Genomic DNA, 21,144 nt, shown 5'->3' with positions numbered 1-21,144 from the left:
TCCTTCCAGCATATGTTTCGAGGGCTGGTGGGTGGTGAGGTGCCTTCGGCTTCACTATCCAACCTCTCTCTCTCTCGAAATGCGTAGGAAGGACCTTTCTCTGGGACTATCTTGTCTCTATTTGTATAGATAAGGAATCTAGGTTATCATCTTTGTTCTCCAGCGGATGATTTCTTCTTGGATCATCGAGATCTGTTATCTAGTCGTCCCCTGCATAAGACTGAATAGCATCCTAGGATTCGTTTTTCGCTCAGGATTCTTACCCTGCAGGACCCCAGTATGAGGCATGTTGTGTCGCCCTCACACGGCCGCCATTCTCGATAAGGTTGAGCAACCGTTCTGCCATCTTGACCAGGACTGTTCCTTCCTCAAACAAGTTTAGCTGGGTTGAGCCATCTTGCGCTCCTGAGATCTCTCGCTGGACTCTTACATTCGCCATTATCTGCCTCAGTTATTCCTTGGTAAGACACATGTTACCAGATGATCTTTGGAGACTTGCAGGGTGGGCGGTTGTTAAGTCCATCTTTCCAACTACGCTGCTAAACTGTGCAACTTTATCGTCTCAGGTCTTTCCTAACACCAACAGCCCCTCTCTTTTTTTTTTATATACTAACATGTCTGCAGAGTTTGTACCTGCGGAAGATAAACATGGCATAGTATGGTTGTAGGATACGTAGTTCGCCAATTCTTAAATACTGTGCGCATTAAATATCTATTGAAACCTAAACCCTGGAAGTTATTCATGGGGAGGAGGAACTACTTTCATGATCCTACGATACTTATCATTTCACTGGCATTGATGACTAATGCTGAAATCAAATGAAAGAAATAACATAAATGCATCATAATCATTTTTATAAAATTCAAGGAAAAACGTGTACTTGGCGTTGAATAAGAGGAAATACAAGAATAGTTAAGTTTATCATTGTTCACGGCTAATCAAGGCCGTTTTCTAAAGTAAAAAATAGAAGAGAATGTAATAAGATAATCTAAGGTCTTTTGCATCTGTCATTGCATCTTTAAAGTATAATTCTGCTTTTGAAAGTGAATTGAGCAGGAGAGCAACTGCAGAATTTCTAAAGTAATCCTTCATTAATTCCGTTATATGTGTCTACAGGAAAGTGGTGGAGTGTAGGTGAAGGTTCTGAGCTTGTCTAAATCCTCCGCGGTAATCCTGCTAAAGTCAGATTTCCTCTCCTCTCTCATGTTTTTCTCTTTTTCCTGACCAACTGATACCAATAAGCGTTTCTCTGCAACATTTAAATAATCCAACAGTCATGTATTTTCCATACAGCCACCATGTATACATAACTTGCAGGTCAACAGCCTGCATTTATGATAGCGATTTGTATTAGAACAAAGGCAAACAAAGTTTTACATTATTTTTTTGGATTATATTTGTGTATCATCTTCTTCCAATGAAGAAACCAAAGTTGATGCTGACATTTAAAATAAAACAAGGTCTCAAAATGGCCCATTAGCAAGCCTTCTATCTCTCCTTACATGTAAACACAAACAATTAAGACAATACAAAGAAACTTAGAAATACTATGGCTGTCAATCTTGCTTACTGTTAGGAATATGCACTGACAACTGTTAACTTCCATATTTCCAATATGTGGACAATGGTAAACAATATGCTTTCCCTTCACATCATCACAACAAGCACTATACCTGTGCTTAGTGAATGCCATCAGAAAGGTAGAATTTATGAAAAATCACAATAAAAACAGCATGGAACAAACACTAGCACATTCAAATGGTAAGAACAAGTTATAAACTTTGGCAGCACGAGGTAATAATGTACAAGTTGGACAACAGACTTTGGGTGTGTTACTCCTCAAGTTTGAATTTTCAAAATCTCAGCCTGTATAAAATCCTCCCTCTTATATCCTGGTCACTCAACTCAGACATCAGGAGCCTTTGAGATACTGTGAAGAAAGCTGCTGATTGGGTGATACAATGGTGGGTAAATTGGGAAATCTACAGCGCTTGGTGATTTCACTTAAAACGCTATACGTGATTATCTGTTGCTATAGACACAGCTAGTTTCAACCTGGAATAATTTGCCAAGGCCAAGAGGTGAAAATTTGCTTTAGAAATATGCTTGTGCCTTGTACTAATGAAACATTAAACAGTTATAAAGATTATCACAGGTGTTTACTCCACGATCCAGTGCTCCACTCAGAAGTTGGACCACTAGCTATGACAATGTGGTTTCCAGAAAACAGCTCAATCATTCACTCTTCCTCTGAATGGTTGATTAATGGGTATCAGCTTCAGTAGTGATAAAGCAACATCACAGTGACAGGCCTAGCCAGCCAATGTTTTGTTACTTGCCTCAAGATAACAAGGGATGTCCATTTCTGGGACCATGGCCTTCACTGACATGTCAGTGAGCCTACTAAGGGTTGGAGATCCACATCAAAGAACATTATCCACAATCCAAAAATATGATATCTAGACACTGCTTGGTCCAAAAGAATTCAGACTGGAGCCCTTTTATCTGTACATATGTTTCCTATAAGGACAAAAATGAGGGTTATGCTAATTAATTTATTTCCTAGAATACATTTGGATATAACATTGTAAAACATTTATAATACCAAAAGATGATAAAATCATCTGGTAAATTATACAAAACACTGTTTCCTATTAAAAAATACAAATACTAATATAAACATTAACATCACTAGTTAAACATCTCTCTGCATTCATCTGGTTAACTGACACTTTGATACATTAGCTAATTCAAATAAATCTAACATAATGGCCAATTATCACATGATATCTTGCGAAGGCACTTGAAATAAAGTAAAAATGTGGCATATATTTACAGTTAAAGAAATACATAAAAAAACATGCCATTTAGTGAAATATCATATCTTCATTCTTCAGCACAATTGTAACACTATCTTACCCTTCACTATATCCAGAAGGAGTAATAATCTGCATGACACTTACAGTACAGGGGTCAAATCATCCTTACAGCCACTGTTGAGTTTATGTATATATATGTGTATATGAGTGGATGGGTCATTCTCTGTTTCCTGGTACTACCTCATTGATGTGGGAAACGGAGATCAAGTATAATATATATATATATATATATATATATATATATATATATATATATATATATATATATATATATATATATATATATAAAAAATAAAAATAATATATATATATATATATATATATATATATATATATATATATATATATATATATATATATATATATATATATATATATATGTATTTCTTTATTTATTATACTTTGTGGCTGTCTCCTGGGTTAGCGAGGTACTGCAAGGAAACAGACAAAAGTAGGGCCAAACCCACCCACATACACATGTATATACAAACACATCCACACACACACACACATATACCTATACATTTCAATGTATACATATATATACATTTTCTAATACTATATGCCATTTGCCGCATTATCGAGGCAGCGCTAAGAACAGAGGACTGAGCCTTTGAGGGAATATCCTCACTTGGCCCCCTTCTCTGCTCCCCTTTTGGAAAATTAAAAAAAAAAAGAGAGAGAAGGATTTCCAGTCCCCCACTCCCTCCCCTTTTAGTCACCTTTTATGAAACACAGGGAAAATGTGGGAAGTATTCTTTCTCCCATATCCCCAGGGATTTATATATACATACCCAGACATATACATACCCACACATGTACACAATTCACACCTGCTGCCCCCATCCACCCCCCGTCGCACATGAAATGACACCCCCCTCCCCCACAAGAGGTAGTGCCAGGAAAAGACAACAAAGGCCACACTCGTTCACACTCAGTCTCTAGCTGTCATGTATAATGCACCAAAACCACAGCTCCCTTTCCACATCCAGGCCCCACTAAACTTTCCATGGTTTACCCTAGACGTTTCACATGCCCTGGTTCAATCCATTGACAGCACGTCGACCCCTATATACTACATCATTCTACTTCACTCTACCCCTTGCACACCTTCACCCTCCTGCATGTTCAGGCCCCAATCGCTCAAAATATATAAACCCCAACTGCATTAAAAGGTTTTATACATGTTCTTTAATGTGAATTTGTACACATGTACCTGTAAGCAACCATATGAATGTGTCTGTGAACACATTTATATGTATGTGTACAAATTAACATTTGTAAATGGGCGTAGATGGATGTTAAGCTTTTCAAGGAAGATGTAAGAAAGCTTCTCCAAAACTAACCATGAACCCCTTTTCGATGCACAAAATTACTTTAGCTTTTATTCATATGGGACAACTAAAGGCGGTAACAAAGTGAATCCACTTATCCAGCAAATTTACTTAACTCTTTGATAAAAACAAAAGCTATTAAAGGCATTTCAAATCTCAAGACCTTTTACCACCTAATTTTCTGCAAAAATGTTAAAGGGTCAAACTTTGGTAAAGGTTCAAAATACAATTGTAAATACAATCTTAAACAGGAAAAAGTAATACCAAGCAATATTCAATCTTACATCTAGTGTTTCAATCGTTTCAGAAATAAATCATATCCAATCTTACATCTAGTGTTTCAATCGTTTCAGAAATAAATCATATCCTTTACATAGTCTAGCGAGTACCTTAAATACCTCTAACTGTACATTTGGAAGAGATTCTGTACTCAACAGTATGTATGATACATGTCAAATGAAGAGTTATCTTCCCCTATGGAGCTTTAAAATGTCAACCCTGAAGGGAAAACTGATATCAGAATTAATGACTTGTACAAAGTACATTTCAAGATAACTCAGGCCACAAGGTAATCATGCATGTAGTTTGACATTCTCCCAAGAGAATTATGAGTCTTGTCTTCCAAGTGATGGAATTAAACAACAGCAGCAAGAGAGAGAAATCAGTACCTAAGATTCAAATCTCATCTAACAACATGACAAAAGTGAAGTCAACTAACCTGTTGCTGGTACTATCACTGATTACAAGATAGACTAAGTTTTATGTACAGCACAAAAAAAATGGAAAACATAATTCTACACAAAAATAGATTATTCAATAAAACTTACATGCATACACACACACACACACACAAACTCTCAATGAGTGATCTCTACTCAAATAAATTAGCACCTACCAGTTGAACTATACTAAAACATTTTGCAAGGTAATGAGAAGTTTGAGTCTATTGTTACCATTTTCAAAAAGCTTTAAGGTAATCATACAATGTCGACCTCTAGTCCTTCAAATATACAGTTCATATTTTTCTCTTAAGCTTTGTATCACTTTGACCAACAAAGAATGTTTAATAAAATTATCTGACTCAGGGAGTATGTCATTCCAGCAAACAAAAATGGCATTATAATAATGCTATTAACTCCCTAAAGCTGTCAACAAAGAAAAAAATCCAAGCCTACTAATGTAAAAAAACAATAAACATTGAATCATACTTTACTACAGAATCTGGCATGCATTCGCTAAAGCCCTTACATCATACATGGGTACGCTAACCGAAAGATTTTGCACAAAAGACTAGATACAAAATAGAAGTACACATGATCTCTTATGACATGATACTTCATATGACTGAAAATAAAACTATACAGAGAAGACTGCCTACTTACATAGTGATAAATGTAAGCCATCATGGGTCATCTCAAAGTAGCAGGACATCATACAGTATTTTGATTACAACTTTTTCATGCAGTACAAATAACTAATGGTATATGACGAAAAGCTTCCTAACAACAATGTGAAGTGCATGATTGCATAGACTAATACCTAGCATTACAGGATGTAACAGCCATACAACAGAATAAATTGTTTTATCAAGACAAGCAGATAAATTAATGCCAAATTAATAATTTCAATCAAATACTCGTATTCTGTACTAATCCATAGTGTTAAATCTTTATCAATTAATTCTGAGTAGGCAAGTACTTTGTCCACAGTAATGACATCCAGCTTTAACTTTGACATTTCAGTAACTCTCACCATCCATAAAACCTCTCAGTTCTACCGTCTCTAATCGAGACATTCATAGTAAAGTGCTATTGTCCTCAACTGAGGCAAGTGCTTTCTTGCCACAAGTTGAACCCTGCATGGTGATGAGCTGCCTGGAGGCCTCAGAGATGCACTGGTGTCCACAATGGGTGTTGTGCATTTTTTTTTTTTTTTTTTTTTTTTTTTTTTTTGAGACACAGTACCTTTGGCACCCACTGCCACACCTTGCTGCCCCTTACTTAGAATCAGCCGATCCAGTAAATAAAATTTTTCCAAAACTACAAAAACAAAACTCTTCAGCCAAACAAAAAAACCATGATTTCATTAGCTTTTCTGCACTTAATCATGTAAATAAAAAAGTAATGTGAATGAGACTTCTGGACATACAATTGGCCAGTCAGTAGATTATGTTTGCCTCCTAATCTAGGAATGATTAAGTCTTACTACTTGAGGAAAAAATAGTGTATATATTTTTGTAAGCATTTTCACAAATATTTTTTTTCTTTTTTGCACATTGAGGGGAAGCCAAAAAATCAAATGCACACCAAAAGCATAAATGGTATATCTATGGATGGTAGACCCATGAAGATAAACTACAATGATTCAGTCAGTTATAGTGTGGTAACAGAACCAAGATCTTACAGTAAATTGAAAATAAAATAAATATCAATTACTGTAAAGTACAGTTCTCACTTTTTTCCACAGAATAAATCGATAGAAATCTCATTAGTTTCTTCTGAGCCTCTCAAAATTTGATTATTTTCTAAAAAGTTGCAGATCTTTAAATTCCACTGATATATACTGCATAATTATAATTACATTTACAGCTGAAAGTGGTGACTTTATTCCTTAAAAATATTTCCCATTTTCAGTAATCTATGCTTAAGGTCAACACAAATTCTATCAGCACTACAAGGAATCTTTTCCTAAATTTTTCAAACCAGCTTTATTTTCATACAGATGAAACAGTACCACTTTCAATGAGAAATACAGAATAAGGCTATGAAAATGAATGGCACATTGAAATAGAAAAAAATCTGAAAGGTAAGCCATTAGAGCAGTTATTCATAAGGACATTTTTGGGGACTGAAAGCTCCACTCTGTAAAAAATTCTCATTAAGGCCTTGAATGAAAAAAAAAAGGGTATATAAAGACAATCATGAGAGTTTTACACAAATATGGAGGGAATCTACATACATCAACAGTGTTAGTAAAGCAGTCAATACAAACATGAAAAAAGGTGAGAGATGATGTGTGAAAATTGCAAATAAAGATGGGGATGATTGATGCACAATGCAAGTAGGAAGATAGCTTAGTCTAGCTTGACTACTTCATTTAAATATGACCATGTATTACTGGTAATCCTAACACAGGTGTATGACGGTTCCAGACACCACACAATCCTCATGTCAAGATGGTATTAGTTTGGTGGTCAGTTATTACCTTGATAAATGAAATATAATCAACTTTCTCTTCATAAGCTTGAAAGAAAATATTTGATCACTTGGGTTCAAAAAGAATTATGCCTGTGCTAGTTTCAGTCCCAGAGTTAATGAATACTTTGATTTTACCAGCTACTTCAAATGGCTATCAGAGCAATAAGTCAACTTGAGTAAATTATCGATCATTAATGTACAGTCTTCATAAAGGTGCAGGCAATAAAGGAAAAAGAAGGCCGAAACAATTCTCGTAACTTATATTTTCAATCATATAACCAATGGACTCCCTTTCTAGCTTTCATGAAACTTCAAGGCTTTGCAACAACAGGGGGGTAATGAGAGATTCTCTGGCAGTGAGAAGTCCTTCACTCTTTCCGTCCACCAACAAAGATACAATTTTGCCAAGGTAAACGGTCACTTGTGGCTTAACCACAGAACACAGTAATACCAATTTTCTTTTTGATAAAATTAGATATTCACTAGCACTATAGCACAAAGAAAATTGTTCATTATTCAATACCACAGCATATCGAGTTTGGTGGACTTATGACGAAGCACAATGATTTTGCATGTTCTTTGATAAAGTACAAGAGTGTTGATCTACAGTATCACTAAGACAGTGAATATTTACACTAAGGTTTAATGTCAAAATATGACAGACTTTATGGAAAATATGCTACATCATACTAAATATGAACATGCCCCAGATGGAGAACTAGTACATACAGAAGTTTTAAAAAGTAAAAATGATAAACAGTTCTGAGGACGGAAGATGCCATGTTTATGTATAAAGATTTGAACTGTTGCCATGGCACTGGAAAAACTAAAAGCCATTTGATAATGGGTCCATAAGCAGCAGCAAATAAACTTTACAATTTGGAACTATAAAGTGAAAAAGAGGGCTGGGTATGCAGAGATACATCTGACTCACTAAACTTACATTACTTATGGCATCAAACTGGGAAACTTGAACTTTTAGTGGTATATTACACAGGAAAGGTTTTCCTATGAATTGTTCTGGACATAGAGAGAACAGCATACTGAAATGCTGCTTGCAGTTCTTTACATCAACAATAGAGGGAGGAGGCAGTAATCGCACATAAACAAAACTTTCCCTCAGAATATATTACCATATCAAGAAAAAAGAAAAAAAGATTGCTCTATCACTCAAAAAGCCATCAAATAATAAAGTTAGAAACACACTACTAAGAGTCTATCAAAAGATATAATCCTTGTCTTGTGCAAGCTAGGAACATCATTATTATGCAAGAAAATGTGTGTACCTGTGTGATTATATGGGTGTTAGGGGAATAGAACTCATGTTGCCTGATATGTTAATGTTGCACAAGTACTGAGACTTAACCTTATGAGAAAAAACACATATGCAGCATACACTCAGCTTATGTCAAGTCCCCAATCACTGGCCATACCCATGAGGAGGATGAAAAGTTGGGTTGGTTTCAAGGGTCTGTTAGATTGGTGGGTCACAACACTAACCAATGCTTGATAATATATGTGTGTGTATGCTGCACAGGTGGATCTGGGAGGGGGTTCATTTGTAAGTACATTCATGCCCATTTTTCATTCAGTTGCCCAAAATGATATCCTCTTCATAGATATACAGTAGTGTAAGGTAAGAAATCCATAAAGGATATTTTGAAAATACAACTGTGAAAAACAACTAGTAAGTAGTAGTTAAAAGCATTACAATCAAGTGACTCACTATCAACATATGATTTCAAAGAATGATGATTTATGTACAAAAATGTATCTTATGTCATGTCCAAGCAACCTGTATACTAAAGCAGCTTCGTATACTCTAGGAACCATATTGAATGACTAACGCTGTGGTGTATTATGTCAGAAAATTACCTATGCCATGCTTTCACTGTGATTCAAAATTTTTTTAATAAAGGCCAAACTGAGGAGAGATCATCATGGGAATACTGTCCAACATTTCAGATATGAATCCTCTCAGCAAGAAACTAAATTTTTACAAAGAAACTTCATAAATATTGATACTCAAAAATTAGCTTTTTTAGTAATTCTTAATATTCATTTCATATCCCTAGGACCCCTTTCTTAGGGCCTCCTGCAGCTTCTGAACTGTACTACCTCAAGTAGCAGGGAAATCATGGACTCCTTTGGAGTTACAGTTCCTCTATGAAACTTTACTTACGTTTGTTCGCTAACCACAACATAACGTTGCTGAAGGTAACTTTTCTAAGTAACCACATGAAGGCTAAGTCCAGTAATACCCCTATGTTTATGTATATGTACATATATGTTTTTCATCATTTACTTTCACAGTTATTTGCAGTTTCCTGCTTTAGTGAGGTAGCACCACGAACAGAAAAAGAAATGACGCCATTTGCTCACATCCACTCTCCGGCTCTACCCACAATGAGGCCCCACAAACTTTTCTGTAGTTTCCCCTGACTGCTTCATATGTTCTGGTCAAATCCATTGCCAGCATTTTGTCCCCAGCATACCACATCATTCTAATTCACTCTATCCCATGGATGCCTTTCACCCTTCTGCATGATAAAGGTCCAAGCATTTACACCCTTTATCACTCAATCCTTCAATCTCCAATTTGGTCTCCCTCCTTCTCCTCATCCTTTCCATGTCTGACATATATATTATCTTTATCAACTCCTCCACACCCATCCTCCTTTCGTGTCCAAATCTTTTCAGTACACCCTCATTACCTCTCCCAACCATACTCTTCTTACCAGTATACTCCTCTCTTACCCAGTCATTTACTCCATCAACTCTCCTCACACTACATATTATCCAAAAACATTTCATTTCTAACAAAATTACACTCTTCCATACTTTCTCATCTACAGCCCACATCTCACATCCATACAGCAAAGTCAGGACTACTACTCCATCAAGCATCCCATTTTTTACCTTAATGACAATGAACTATCTTTTCACACAATCCTCTATGCACCTATGACCTTGGCTCCCTGACCCTTCCTATGGCTCACTTCAACTTCCATTGTTCTATTTCCTGCCATGTCCGCTCCTAGATATCTAAAGTATTTCACTTCCAACATGCTCTCTCCATTCAGATTCACAATCCAACTAACTTGTCTCTTTCTACAGTTAAAATTAATAACATTGCTTTTATTAGCAAAGTTATTCTCAACTTTTTCATTGCACACTCTCCTAAACTCAGGAACCAGCTTCAACAGATTCATACTTGAATCTGCCATTAATGCCATCTCAGCAAACAGTAACTAACTCATCTCCCAGGTGCCCAACCCTGACAGGCTGAAGACCTACACCTCCCCCCATGCCACCATCCCTGCAATCACCACTCTCCCATACAGTTTACCAACTACACTCTCAACAAACGTAATCCTATGTAATTCAAACATTCGCTTGCCCTTATACAATGGAACTATACAGGTATTCTGCCCATCCTCAAGCATCTCACCAAGAACTTTACATAAAATGAAAATCCTAACTAACCAATCAACTATAGTCACCATCTATGTTAAGAAATTCAATTGCAATCTCATCAACTCCAGCCACTTTGCTACATTTCATCTTCAATTTTCATCAAACCCCTTGCCATGCCTCCCTCACCTTGCATACCTCCATGTCCAAAATACCCCATGTATGCCAACCTATCACTGAACACATTCAACAGTCCTTCAGAGCACTTATTCTATCTTCTCTTCATCCCATATCTACCTATTATCACTTCCTCATCTGCCCCTTAACTGAAGCTCACATTTGCTTTCTTATTTTTCTCACACAATATCCTTCTAAAACGTTTTAAAGTATGCTGATACTCACTCATCCCAACTCTCATTTTCCCTGTTTCTGCCCTTACACCTTCATGTTGACCTCCTAACACTTTCTCTTTTATTCCAGAACCTCTTTCTGAAAAGGTCTTGGTGTTACTTCAGGATCCCTTTTCCCCTTTTCCAGGGGCTTCTGTGACCCTAATGTTGTGTTACACTCAGCAGCACAGACAGAAAAGATTCCTCAGATGTGAAAAGTTCTTTAATGAAACTGCAATCTCAAAGAACTTTTCATCCCAAGGGGGTCCATCCATTCCCTGCCACCAACTGTAGTTTGGCCTTGAAGCTGTAAGAGCCCCTGGAGAAGAGGTCCTGTGGTGCTATAATAACAATGATCTCAAAGTATATCCCAAAGATATTTTTGTCTCAAAAGAACTTGACAGTCTCCTTTATACAACAATCAGTTAAAAATTTACCACATAGGAGATTCCATTCTTCTAAGACAAACGTTTTAATGAGATTGATAAAATCTATCACTATCCATTTTGAGGAAACCTGTGCAACTAACAGGATCAAATGAGCCTACTAAATTCCAGATCTCGTTATACATTTCGTTTTTTAGCTTACAAAAAATAAAATCAATAATATATTGATAAAACAAATTTGCTTATTTGCAACCTAATATTGCACATCATAGCAGTGACTGCTTACTCATTTTAGTGACTTCAATCACAAAATCCAAAGGGATTAAGGGCTTATCACAAATTAGACTTAGTAGCCAGTGCATACATCTACACTTGCTACATCCCAACAACAGTATTTATCTAACTATCAAGTACAGCATTAAAGCTAATAACCAGACTTATCACATAGTCTCACAACAGACATCAAAAGATATTCTATTTAAGTAGCACCATATGCAAAGGAAATATATCTTGTAAAACAACAAATGAACATAAAAGTGGAAACTATGAAAATGCACAATATCAAATACGATGATATCAGCTACATACTGGAAAGCATCAAATCAAATCAAGGATAAGCATTCATGTGCTTCTTACAACCTTTTTTGAGCACTTATGTTTGATGTCTATAAGGCAATTTGTATGCTTCAAGTCCATGCAATATATGTGATATCATCATGATCGTAATATGTCCTTATTTTTCTAAATTTGATCTATATATTAGGACCTCTGGTATCATGACTATAACTTTTTTGGGTATTTAGATAACAGGCTATTAGTTCTGGAAATTCTTGGAAGATACATATAAAGAGAAATAAAGTTGCAACAAATTGAAAGAAGTAATAATCACATATAACATCCTTTTGTCCAAATTGCAATTCACAAAGTTAATCCACCATTTAAGGGTTTAAAATATTCATGAATATATAAAGCATCACTGGATATTCATGCCAATGATACAGCTAGAGTTCTTAACTTTAACTACCAAATTCCTTAACATCTACTCTGCTGTACAATGCCTCTGCATACGTTGTGCATTATATACATATTCAAAGTTAAAGCTCATCATACAGTATTAGCAATCTAACAAACTAATAACCACAGTACTCTTCTCGTTTATATAAACAAACAACTCAAAAACATGCTGGATACTCATAAGGTAACATAATTTCACAAAGCATGACCTCTGCTTTGCATTTTATCAAAACGAAAGCACTAGCTATGTATAAAGCAGCTTGGATTAAAATGTTTTCCTTCTTTCTTTTTGTTTTGGTATAATATAGGAATATCAACTCTGATAGTCAAGCCAAAATAGAAACACTAGAATCAAATTTCAACTCCTCTTAACAGGGGAAAATCATAATATGACAAAAATAGCACATTGCCTTTAGAAGAAAACTGTGAATATGATCGCTTTTAGGCTGCATAAAATTGATATATGAGAAAATATGCTGGGGAAACAACTTTGATAAACAAACTGGACTCTAAAATTAGTAAGATGAACTTCCATGTTACCTAAATACTCAAATCTCTTTGCCTCCTTGACAGAACATAATCTTAGTTATATTATAGTTGGAATATTAAAGTTTCATGATAATACTTTATGACAACAGCATTTTCTGACAATAATTATCACAATTCCCAATAGAAAAAAAAATCTATTGATTGTAAGTACATTGTAGCCATAGGTAAGATGATACAGAAAATGCAAAAGAAGCCAAAGCTAACTTAATGTACTAAACAAATGCCAGTAAGGACAATAATTAATAGATAGATGTTAATTCTCCTTGCATGCCATATAAAATCATCTACAATCACTTTAGCCATATGAAATTATTCTACAAATAAAATAGTAAAGCCTGAAAAGAATCTACAAGAAAAGGAAATTAAATCAAACAGGAACAGATTGTAGAAACATGGAAAGCAATACTGCACTACTCACTAATTCCTATGATTACAAGTGAGTTGACTGAGAAACTGATGTTTCAGTAATCTTGCTGTACAATCCAAAAGACACTAATAACTCCTCACATGATTAGAGTACCTTTGAAAAACATTTATAACCAAGAAACAAGTTTCACAAGTTTTTTTTTTATAAAGGTTCATCAAAGAAGGGCCTTATATCTATACAAATACTTGACCTGGATTATTGGTTCATTCTTGATACATACACAACTGCTGCTCTTGAAGATAATATTGCACAAACATCCTAGAAAATTCAATCCTAAATTCATAATAATCTACCAAATGTATAGTTTATGTTATAGTACATTATGCAATACTTTACATAAAGTGATTCATGTACACTTGTTAACACCAATAATGTTTAATACATTAAATATACACAATTCAGTTCTCTTTGGAAGGATGGCAATAAGGAGATTTTCATGGGAAATGCAAAAATCACAAAGCACAGCAGCAGCAATATGCCAATGATATGGAAACGTAATAGTCCTGGTACTTCCCCTTATTAATCACTATATATTTTGATTAGGTAAAACTGCCGATCATAATTGTCAGTACCAACTATGAATGTTCTGACCTTAATAAATCTGAATGAGCAATATGATTAAATGTAAGGTTAGAGAAGTGAAAGCACTGTACTTTCTTTAGTGAAACAAATAATTACTGTACAAGAATACTTCCCTGATGATATCCAAGATAAAAATTGGATTATCTTGGATAGAAATGACAAATTTTATGAATAAAACAATATGCACACATAGTAATACATAGATACTTATATATATATGGAACCACGAGAGCACACCCATATGGATCTACACACTCACATACTACCAAACACCCATGAACAACAAACTCACATGCATGCAAAAACAACCATAGACAAAGACAAAATACAAACATGTAATCAAATGCATCCAGGTACATGCAAATGATATACATGTAAGGTATAAAAGACTGGACCACACAAGTGCAAAACACTCATACCCTAATCCATAAACAGTAATCATACAAAAGTATAGCAAATGCACAAACATACACATGAGCACATATGCATGACAACAAGATGCACATGCATGTATGCATACACAAACAAATATAACCTCATCCAGTCCTTCAACAACCTAGAAACCCATTCATAAACCTATTCCCTTTATATATAAACACAAACATACAAAAACACACACACACAAAGTTCAAGAGCTGGGGCCCTACGGATGAAGATCACCCTACCAGTAGTGCAAAAATAGGTAATTACAGGGGAAATATGCAAACATATATACCAACTCATCACCTGTCTCCTAAAAAAGAAAAAAAAAAAAAAAAAAAGTCACCCATACAAACATTATTACATATGCAAGTCACACAAAAGGACTAAAATGAAGATGGACTACAAAAGAAAGAAAAAAAAGACACATCTACATACATTAACTGCACACAATCACACCCAAAAAATCACATGTATAAACACACATTTACAAAAAACACAATAGCCTACAAAATAAAACCAGAGATATACTATACATATATAAAGAGTAAAACGTACAAAAACATCATTACATATATAACAAGAAACAAAAATAAACAGGAACATGCACACAAACATCAGGCAGGAATAAAAGGGAAACTTGTATGATGGAGAGATTATCTTCGTGGGAGGAACAGGGAACAAAGGATGCATGTCATTAGAAGCCTCTTCCAAATGGGTTGAGGTAACCAACAGAGTGGCCAGGAGATTTGGTTCTGCAACCATTACTCATCTTGATCTGTTAAAAACTTGCATGAAGGTATGGAATCTTACCCGAGTATGTTTGCAGGCATCACAAAGGTTAGGCGGGTTGTATCAGCTCACAACAGGGCCTAAAGAGACTCCAAAATTGATGTGAAATATAGTTGATGAAATTCAACCCAAGCAAGTGCAAAGAAATGAGGATGGGGCAAAGCAAAAGGCAGCTTCGATATGATTATCATTTAGCAGGAAATAGCTTCAGGATTCTGTGTGAGAAGGAATTTGGATTCAGCATCATCCCTATCCTGTCACCAGTAATTAGGGAAACAAACTGCTCAGCAGCAAATACCTGAATATTTTCAAATAAATGGGTAAGGAAATACTTAGCAAGCTATTCACATGCTACATAAGATCAAAACCAGAATATTTCCCTCAGGTATGACCACCAAACCTACAAAAGTACAGAGAGCTCTTGGAGAAGGGTCAATGGATAGCCACAAAGATGGTGCCAAAATTATGAGGGCTGAGTTAGAGATAAATGCTGGAGGCTTTGAAAATACCCTCCTTGGAAGGGAGAAAAGTTAGGTGTGACCTGATCACAACCTTTAAGTTTTTAAAAGAGACTGATGGTGTGGACAGTTAACATTTCTTCAACAGATTTGGAGACACAGCAACAAGTTTAAGTTAGAAACTTGTTAAAAGAACGTAAAAAAATACTTTTATAGTATAAAAGTGGTGTATGAATGGAACAGAATGACCAATGACATGGTTAATGCAGTAAGCATACATAAATTTAAAAGTTTGTATGATAGTAAAGAAAGTTCAAAACATGAGGGGGCCCCATGAGTGTAAAACTCCCTCCCAGTACAGTACAAATAGGTAACTACAAATGAGTAATTACTTCCATGCATAATAATACACAAACATGCAGAACAAGATACACACAAGCTGAAACACAAACACCCAGATACATCACACAGATACAAGCATAAACAAAATTATCAAAACCAAATGCTATTACTTTCATTCAAACATTCAGATAAACATTCAAGCCAAATAACTAAAGTCTATTCTTCACTTTGATTCAAACTTTTTAGTTAAATAAGATAGCAACGGTACTGATCAGTTACTGGATTCCTGTTTATATAGCTGAAAGACAGCAAAGTAAATCATTTTCTTAAATGTTTTGTAAAACCATAATTATACACAAAAGCCTCATTTCAAAGATAATTCCAGTATCATTACAGCGGAATCTTATTTCAATCATGTAAATCCTTAAATGAAATGACTACATCTTTCATGCATGAAAATATCTTTTCCAACTTGCACTAACTCCAAGCTTTTCATTGTCATTTTTTTATCAACATATCATATTCCAGACACAAATCTAATGCCAGGTATCACTTTATCAGGCTTGCAACATCAAAATGTGATACAAATATAATTTGAAACATATAACATTCACACCTCCAATCCAAATTGTTTCACATATATAAATCTTAATTTCAATCATAAACTTAACTTCTAATATAGAAAGCTTGCCTGAAACATATAAGCAAATATCCTATAACTGACCAACACTCTAATTTCTAGGGGAAAAAATAGTAACAGGCTGCCCAGTAAGAGCTGCATTCATACTTTTCCTTTATAAACACTCATGTACAATGGTAAAAAATTCTGCTCACATGCTATTTGTCAAAGTAGTTTAAAAAATTTGTAATCTCTCTCACTAATACTTTATAAAATTAAGTTCCCTCCTGTGCAACACAATCACAATCTTTTAATTCTAAAAATACAGCATTAAGTACTGACAATAAATATCACTTAGTTGCAGCGCTTGGTCATCACATCCTACCTCTGAATGAATAAAACACTAATCCTATTTCAATTCAAACAGCTTGCTTGCTCTACTGCTGGCGCTATACTAGCCTTGTTTTAAACTACAGGCACTTGTGATTTTTACAGCTATTTTCAAACATTAGTGGCAAAGTCCTCTTTATCAACATTAACACGGAACCTTACATCATGACCATTCTTTGATCTTGCTGGCTCAGAATACTGCCGACGAAATGGGGATCGCATTGGCGATGAGCTGGCAGTGTTGTCATCCGTGTCTCCTCGTGCACGACGAAGTTCTTGCTCGACAATTAATTCATTAGTAACATATGCTTCTCGGCGGATTTGTTCCTGAAAGCCACAAAGTCCTTAATAATATCCTAAGAAGTTTTCAGTACCACATCTACCTTATATCTTTATCTCTTAATTCTTGCTGAGGGTAGATTCATTATAAACATCCACGCTATATACTTATTTCTGCTTACTTAATACTGTATGTATTCATATACACCAATTCCCTAACAACGACATTCCTAATTCTGTTTTTTAACTAAATCTTTTCATCTTTCCTATAAATATCTCCCCACCTCAGTCAATTAAAAGTAGTTTGCTCCATAGCTATAACTGGAGTTTGGTTTTGCAGATACTGTTGAATTATAAAATTTTGTTATCCTTGCCAGATCATAAAAGAAGCTCTATATATTGTAAGGAATGAGGATAGGTAGCTTATTGCCATGGGTTGTTTGGATTTGCATTTATGTCCAGAATACAGCCTCCAATACAAGCAAAATTCAACTTGTAGCTAGCAGCAAATTACATGTGTAGGTTGATACTAATAGCACCCTGCTGCATAACAGTAGATTGACATTCATAGCATGCTGTTGCACAACAGTAGACTGATATTCATAGCACCCTTCTGCATAAAAGTAGATTGACATCCATGGCACCCTGCTGCATAACATTAGATCAACATTCTTTTCACTTAAAGGGTTAAAGATAGTACATGAAAAAAATCTTGTATTACATTACATCAGCAATGCATATGATTTTGCATAGGAATCATTGTTTTAAGAGAAGTTCACGTTATGTAAAGGGATCATGAATTGACTTGGTTAACAGGTCTGAAATAAGGATATCAGTAAGAGATCCACGTCTAGGCCAAACAGACCTTTCTCAGCTTTACCCCGGATGTTTCACATGCCCTGTTACATGGAATATGTAGGACTCAAGCTATTATGTAAAGAGACATGAAAAAGAAGTAAGTCTACAATAACATAAAACTGCTCACCTGTAGTCGGAATGGCATATCTGGGATGAGCCACTTGATAAAGATGATTATCAAACACACCACATTCTGAAAAGAAATCACTCAATGAAACTGCAATAACCATCAACATATAATGGGGTTAACTCTGTACTACAAAGGTACAGACACTTAGGTTTGGGAAGGCTAGTGGAAGCACTACTTCACACTGAATGCAACATACAACGTTCACAATACTAATGAAAATTTATCTAAAACAAACTTTCTATGATATAGCTTTTATAACTAACACAGAATATTATGCTCTTGACAAAAAATACATTATGCTCTTGACAAAAAATACATGAAGTAGAAGACTAATTTATCAATGTTGTTGATGGATACAGTAATGTGGAGTAAACTTAAAGATTATCAAAATGAAGATACTGGCTGTCTAGACTCTATTTGTGGGAACATTCTTCTTTTGGGCTCTACGTACATAAACTTTAGACCAACTTGGTGATTTTTAACAATTTCTATCGTGAGCCAATTGTGCATATGTGAATCTTGATCAGCAAGGAAGAATCATCTCTAAATATTACATTACCTCATTCATTCACATCTCTGTCACATGTACATGTAGGATATCTAAACTTTGTTTTCTTTCTCATTTATGGTGTCACTGTAATCCCTCATCTACTAACTACCATAATTATCTACAAATTCATCCAAAGCTCACCTTATCTTTATGAAACCAATTTAAACAATTCATTCTTAACCAAGTAGCCCAGTCTTAAAAGGATGCTATAAAAATGTAATTCTAAATCAATCTGGTTCGGTTGTAATTTACTGCACTCTATGCTTATGAGCATTCAATCCTTCCCTAACAATCAACCTCATCTTAGTAATGACAAAGAGAGCAATGATTGGATTACATGGTAAGTAATGCAGTGTTAGATTAACTTTCAAGTGTAAGAATTGAAAGTTTTGAAGTATGCTACCATTGCTATAGGTCACACAATAGGGACCAAGAAATCATAAGAATCTCACTTGTGCTAAGTACACTTCAATGATTTTGAATGTAAACACAAAGTCAAGGATCAGAGGCCCCAAATTACACACTAAATATTGCCCTTAAAACCTTGAGCTCTAAAATAAATTCAGAGATAGCTTATAAGTCAATAATGACTTTATGATTATTTACATATTCCGTAAAACAACAGAGAAAATTGGCGACAGTTGGCACTGACATGTTTCACAAATTTCTGGACTCAACTGGGTTCAAACAACTCAACTTATAATCAGTGAATGATATAGAAAGTTTCATTTCTCATGATTTTTCTAAATAATTCTCTTCAGTAGATTCACACCTAAATCATGAATAAATGATTATCTGCAAATTTAGAAATATATAAGAGAAAATGGGTGAACTAAATGGAAGTCTTACCTCCTCAAGATTGCTAGCAATCATGACTGCTTCAAAACAGTCAACATATAATCGATAATATGATACAGTAAATTGTATTTTCACAGATATCTAATACACCACCTGCATCAAACAGTTCTTACTAATGCCTGAATTAATAATCATATACATATTCATAAAAATATATATAATGGTAAATAACCAAAGAAAAAGGAGTTCTTACCAACAAGTACAATACCTCTCCCCAGCCTTCATTTCAAAACAACTAGATTATAATCAATAAAAACGTTAGTGTACCCTGCATCATTCAATACTCTCCAGGAGGTTCTTACCTAATGCATGAACTGATAATCATCTAAACACTCAGAAATATATATGAGAAAATAGCTGCAGGAGATAGGATGTGACAAAACCCAACAATTAACCAAAATATACCAGAATAACATAGTGTATGCCATCCAAAGCGCCTAATCTAGGTTCAAATAAGGCGAAGAATAGTAATTGATATAGAATAAGAAGTTTACAGTCAACTCAAAGAAAAACATAATTATTTCATCCAAATGCTCTCACTACTAGATCAGTCCCCCAAACACAGCGATCTTAATGCAAACAGTAAGTGGAAAAAACTATTTCTCTTATGAAATGAGAGAACTTCATATAAGAATGATAAAACAACCAAGAAACAACTCCTCAACTTAAACAAAAAAAATAAACTTGGGAGTGTGCAATATCATGAATGCAAGGATTGACTTGGGTTCAAAATATTAAACTTGTAGCTGGTGAATGATATGGTATATTACATTTTTCATATATCTAATCAGCATAGTTCTCTTAATCATGTTCTTCCTTAATTCATGAATGAATGCATAACTATAATGAGAAAATATATAAGAGTAAATAGATGAAATAAACAAAAGTCTTACCTCCTTATGATTGTTCTTATTTAAGAATATTCAACATATAATCAGAGAAATCACATTTTACCATATCACAATTTACCATATCATTAAACTGACTGCACAATTGAAATCAGACTGGGCAGGAGGTCGGAAATTATTCCATCTCTTCAGTATGAAAAAACAAAAGTTGCCAAAACATACCAGAATGGCACAATGTATACCATCCAAATTTCTTGATCTGTGTTCCAGTGAGCCAGCAGAATATTATTTAATATCAATTAAGAAATCATTAGAAGCCAAAGAGAAAATATAATTATTTTGCCCTAATGCTCTCAATACTATGTACTTCGTCATATGAAGGGGACCAATGAATGTAAAACTCCCTCCCTATACAGTACAAATAGGTA

The 21,144-nt window shown here is 34.8% G+C and overlaps 1 protein-coding gene across 7 annotated transcripts in view; it reads right to left on the bottom strand.

Annotated features, from left to right (window-relative positions):
- Positions 1-2,542: 2,542 nt before the first annotated feature.
- The window catches only part of LOC139765547 (anoctamin-1-like), a 98,065-nt gene continuing 79,463 nt past the window's right edge, over positions 2,543-21,144 (bottom strand). For all 7 annotated transcript variants that reach the window (XM_071693081.1, XM_071693083.1, XM_071693084.1 and 4 more), the window contains 2 exons: positions 18,458-18,523; positions 2,543-17,520 (listed from right to left, as the gene is read on the bottom strand). In XM_071693081.1, the coding sequence (XP_071549182.1) occupies positions 17,305-17,520; positions 18,458-18,523 (282 nt within the window). In that variant the 3' untranslated portion in view covers positions 2,543-17,304. The remainder of the gene's footprint in view (positions 17,521-18,457; positions 18,524-21,144) is intronic.

The sequence above is a fragment of the Panulirus ornatus genome, chromosome 55 (assembly GCF_036320965.1).
Source record: "Panulirus ornatus isolate Po-2019 chromosome 55, ASM3632096v1, whole genome shotgun sequence".
In the NCBI taxonomy this organism is placed as follows: Eukaryota; Metazoa; Arthropoda; class Malacostraca; order Decapoda; family Palinuridae; genus Panulirus; species Panulirus ornatus.
The sequence above is the reverse complement of the archived record's forward strand: the minus strand, read 5'-3'. Positions and strand labels throughout refer to the sequence as shown.